The sequence below is a fragment of the Capra hircus genome, chromosome 15 (assembly GCF_001704415.2).
Source record: "Capra hircus breed San Clemente chromosome 15, ASM170441v1, whole genome shotgun sequence".
Taxonomy (NCBI): domain Eukaryota; kingdom Metazoa; phylum Chordata; class Mammalia; order Artiodactyla; family Bovidae; genus Capra; species Capra hircus.
In genome coordinates this window covers 32598729-32603207 of record NC_030822.1, presented here as the reverse complement: position 1 = coordinate 32603207, position 4479 = coordinate 32598729, and the positions used below count along the sequence as shown (strand labels likewise).

At 43.0% G+C, this 4479-nt stretch overlaps 1 protein-coding gene across 1 annotated transcript; it reads right to left on the bottom strand.

Moving 5' to 3' along the window:
- Window positions 1006-1959, bottom strand: LOC102186502 (olfactory receptor 51G2-like). The gene has a single exon (XM_005689845.2). It carries the CDS (start codon window positions 1957-1959, stop codon window positions 1006-1008), a length of 954 nt encoding a protein of 317 aa, XP_005689902.2.

Sequence of the window (4479 nt, the reverse complement as noted above, 5' to 3'; positions counted from 1 at the left end):
TCCTTTCATTGTCTCATGCATGGTAATGGCTCACCTATCACGCAGTCACCAAGAGTGACAACAGAATGAATGTGGAAACTAACACTTACATCCTTACAAATCATATTCAATAGGGTTGGCAATTTTAGCAATTTAGAGATTTTGTAAATCCTGGGTGAAATGTTTTCTTAAAACCATGGAATCTAGCACCAAACCTGGACCCTACCCTCATGTGGGCTCTAATGCAAGCTCAGAAAGTAGATCTAACCATGATTTCAAATACTTAATCATAAAATCTAAACAGACAGTGAGCAGCCTTCTAGGGCTTGACACTGCCAAACCTTCTCTCTAGCTCAAAGCAGAGGCATACATGAAGAGAACCAAGAGAAAACTAACATTCCCTAAGGTATGAATAGGTATAGATCGACTTAGCATGTACAGTTTATCCTATGCATTTCCTACCAACCACTCCCCTTTTCTGTTTCTTGGTGTATGAGTTGGTTAATATTAAATGTGGGAGATCAGTATTCAGATGAATATAGTTTCGGCTTCCCTGGTGGCTCAGATGGTAAAGAATATACTTATATATAAAATTCTTACTATAAACAATAGGAATACAGCTTTTCCCAAGTTTTGAAATGAATTGGGGAGGAGGGTGGAATCTGGTGGGGAAAAGAACAGAAGTGCCTATACAAACAGATATGCATACACATCATCTCCGTTGTGGCGGCCGGGGGGGGGGGGGGGGTTAAGTCCCCCAGGCCAGGAAATGTTACAGTATACATGAATCTGAAATACTTCAACTCTGATCAGAGCAACAAGAGGATTATCAAGATACTTCTATATGCTTTCCAATGATCTCAGTCCCCCAAAACTATCATTATAGAAGCAGATGGTGCCCCCAAAAAGGCTCAGTGGTAAGATCTGAACCATCCAGAAACCTCAAAAATTAACTACACCACTGATCCTCCCCCAAGATCCAGGTTGACCCACATGGGTTGCATACCACGAGATCCTTCTGCTGCTCTAAGAGACATCAACCCTTTTCTGCTGGAAGCGCTTTAAGAGGCCCTGACGGATCTGCTTAGACTTGACGCAGTAGACAATGGGGTTCATGAAGGGTGGCACCAAGAAGTGCAGGTTGGCCATGAGCACTGCCAGAGCAGGGTAGCTGTGTTTTTCTACTCGGTGCAAAACTGACAGCCCCAGTTTGGGCAAGTAAAAGATGAGAACAATGCAGAGGTGTGAGACACAGGTGTTGAGTGCCTTTAATCGTTCCCCAGGGGAGGCGATGCTCAGCACGGTCTGTAGGATCAGGGCGTAGGAGAGCATGATGAGGGAGGAGTCAAAGCCCAAAGAGAGGAGGATGGAGACCAGGCCAACCAGGCTGTTGACCTGAGTGTCTGAGCAGGCCAGTCCCACAAGGTCACAGTGCAGGCAGTAGCAGTGAGAGAGTTCATTGACCTGGGGAAAGAGCAGACGCCGCAGGAGGATGGGTCCTGGGAGATTGAGCAGGACGGCCCTCACCAGGATGGCGGCCCCCACTTTGGCCATGGCTGAGTGGGTAAGAATGGAGGCATAGTGCAGAGGGTCCTTGATGGCAACAAAGCGATCAAAGGCCATGGCCAGCAGCACCCCAGATTCCACATAGGTGAAGGCATGGATGAAGAACATCTGCGCTGCACAGAGATCGAAGGGCAGCTCACGAACACCCAGCCAGAAGAGCCGCACCATGGTGGGGAAGGTGGAGGAACAGAGGCCCAGATCAGAGGCTGCCAGCATGGATAGGAAGCTGTACATGGGTTCCCGTAAGGCTGGATCTGTGCTGATCAGGAAGAGGATGATACTGTTCCCCAGGATGGAAACCACACAGATGAGGTTGATGGGGATGGAAACCCAATGGTGAGAAGCTTCCAGACCTGGGAAGCCAGTGAGGAGGAAGGTAGAATGACCAGAAGCGCTGGTGTTACAGGAGAACATCGTGATTCCAGGAGGCAGTGGCCCACCCTACAAGGAAGAAGCATTCATTCCTGTGATTATCACTTAAAAAGTCCCTACCAAGGGCTAAGGGCCAGAAAAGAAGAGTTGCCCCATCACTGTTTCTCAGGCCATGAAAGGAGCCTCATTCTTCTGAGGAACTCCATTCCCCTCTGTTTCCTGGATCATTTAATCTTCTCCTTGAATAAATTCATACTGAATGAATTTTGTGAGCTAATTTCTGCATATTGCTTTAGCCACTGGATATCTACCATCTTTTTGGCCTAAACACCCTCCTATTTCACTTAAGCTATACTCAAAAGCTATCTCAAGTGTCTTCTCAGACTAAATAATATAGAAAGGAGAATAATTTTGTATTTGAATTTAGTATGCTGTTAGAAACAAGCAGTTTAGATTCCATTTCTATTTCTTAGGTCACACTATGGAAAACCTGTCTCTATCTTAACAGATACAAATACACCAAAAGGGACATATTCAAACCCATGAAATATTTTCAAAACCATCCTCTAAGAAAGCTGTTTGTTTTTTCCTCTAATTCTGTTCTGGAACCAACATTTTCTGTGTTTCTTTTCTGGAAAAGACTTTGAGGTCCAAAGGTTCTTTCCAGTGTGTTCACTGGTGACAAATGTCTTCTCTGTGAAGATGGGTTGACCTAGAAGGAGTATTCAAATGTTCTTTAAAGCTAAATCTGGTAAACAAGATGAGAGATGAGATGGATTCACCTTTGTTAAACTCCTTCCCCAGTCTCACTTCCACCTCATGGGCTGCTTAAACTTGCACATTTTATTCTGACCCTTGGAGACAGTCCTGTGGCCATGAGCTTAATTAGCAGGCATTTTACCTTAAATATCTTTTTTTAAAATCCCCTCTTACCATAAAAGCTGTTATGACAGCACCAAGTGCTTTGTTCTCCAGAGGTGGGCACTGAAGGGTGAACCTGGCAGGTCTTGAGGGGCACCACCTACAGAGCCAGGCAGAGAAGGTTGATAATGTTAAGCAAGGAGCTCGGAGTGTGGTGTGTAAGCCCATCTTTTCCCATTACTTCACATAATACTTTTGGACTACAAAGCTTCCCGTTTCTTTCCTTTGCAACAGGACTGTATCTCCATTTATCTAGTAAGTATTTTCACATTGGTATGCCTGTGAATTGAATGCCCTGCAGAACCACAAACTATAATTCCTCTTTCCACCCGGAACTCACCTTCCAAAACCTATTGGGCCTTCCTCCCTCTCCTGGTATCCTAGAAATCTTGAGGGAGGAAAAAAAAAAAAAAAACTGAGTATCTGTTTTCACTATATAATATACTCCCCAAACCAATTATCTTTGAACTATCTCCTCCTTTCAGATCCCAAAGAAAATAATCTAGCCAAAATAATCATTTCCCCAGATAATATTATAGCCTCCTAACTGTTCCACTTTCTTCAGTATTCCTGTATTCTGATCCACCTTCCAAATTTTCATTCAAATCATGATCAGAATACTGAAGAAAAGGAAAGGAAATCATGGACATTTAAATGAGCATATGCTTGGGGAGGAAAAACGATGATCAGATCTGTTTCAGGAAGAGATCTCCTATCGTCACCTTGTTTAATGATCCTCACAGGTCCCTGATGCTGCAAGGTCAGGTCTAAGCAAGATCTTTATACTGGGTCCAGGAGACGAAGGACTCTGTTCTTCTGACATCTGTAGCCTACTCAGTCACCTCTCCCCTAAGCATTATAAACACTATTCATAAGGTATCTTTCTACTCAGCAAATTGACCATATTTGATAATACTTAAAATGTCTTTATATGTATACATATAACTGATTCATTTTGCTGCATAGTAGAAACTAATAAAAAATTGTCAAGCAACTATATTCCAACAAAAATTAATTTTTAAAAATTTCTTTTTAGTTGAAATATAAAATACACATAGAAAAGTTGATATCTCCTAAATGAATTCTCCTTGATGAATTTCCTCCAAGTGAACACACTCATGTGACAAGCACCCAGATCAAGAAACAGAATTTTGTCAGCTGCTCAGGAACCCCTCGTGACTCCTTCCAGTCACTCCATCCTCTCAGTGATAACCATTATCCCAGCTTCTAATACCACAGATTAATTTCACCTGTAAGAATCATGCAGCATATACTCTTTTCTATCTGGCTCTCTTCATCCAAAGAGTGAATCGAAAGAGTGAACAGATGGTTTGATTTGTTCTACTCATTGTCTTACTAAACTGACTTTCCATTATGTGTGAAGTGTTACACTAAGAAACAGCATATAGCAATGAAAGCTCATGTAAGACAGGAGTCCCCTAAACCAGTGGTCCCCAACCTTTGTGGCAACAGGGACCAGTTTCATGGGAGATCATTTTTCTGTGGGCCAGTGAGAAAGGCGTGATTCAAGCACGTTACACATATTGTGCACTTGATTTCTCTTATTACATCAGCTCCACCTCAGATTATCAGGCCATAGATCCTATGGGCTGGGGACCCCCGCCCTAAAAGAACATGCTT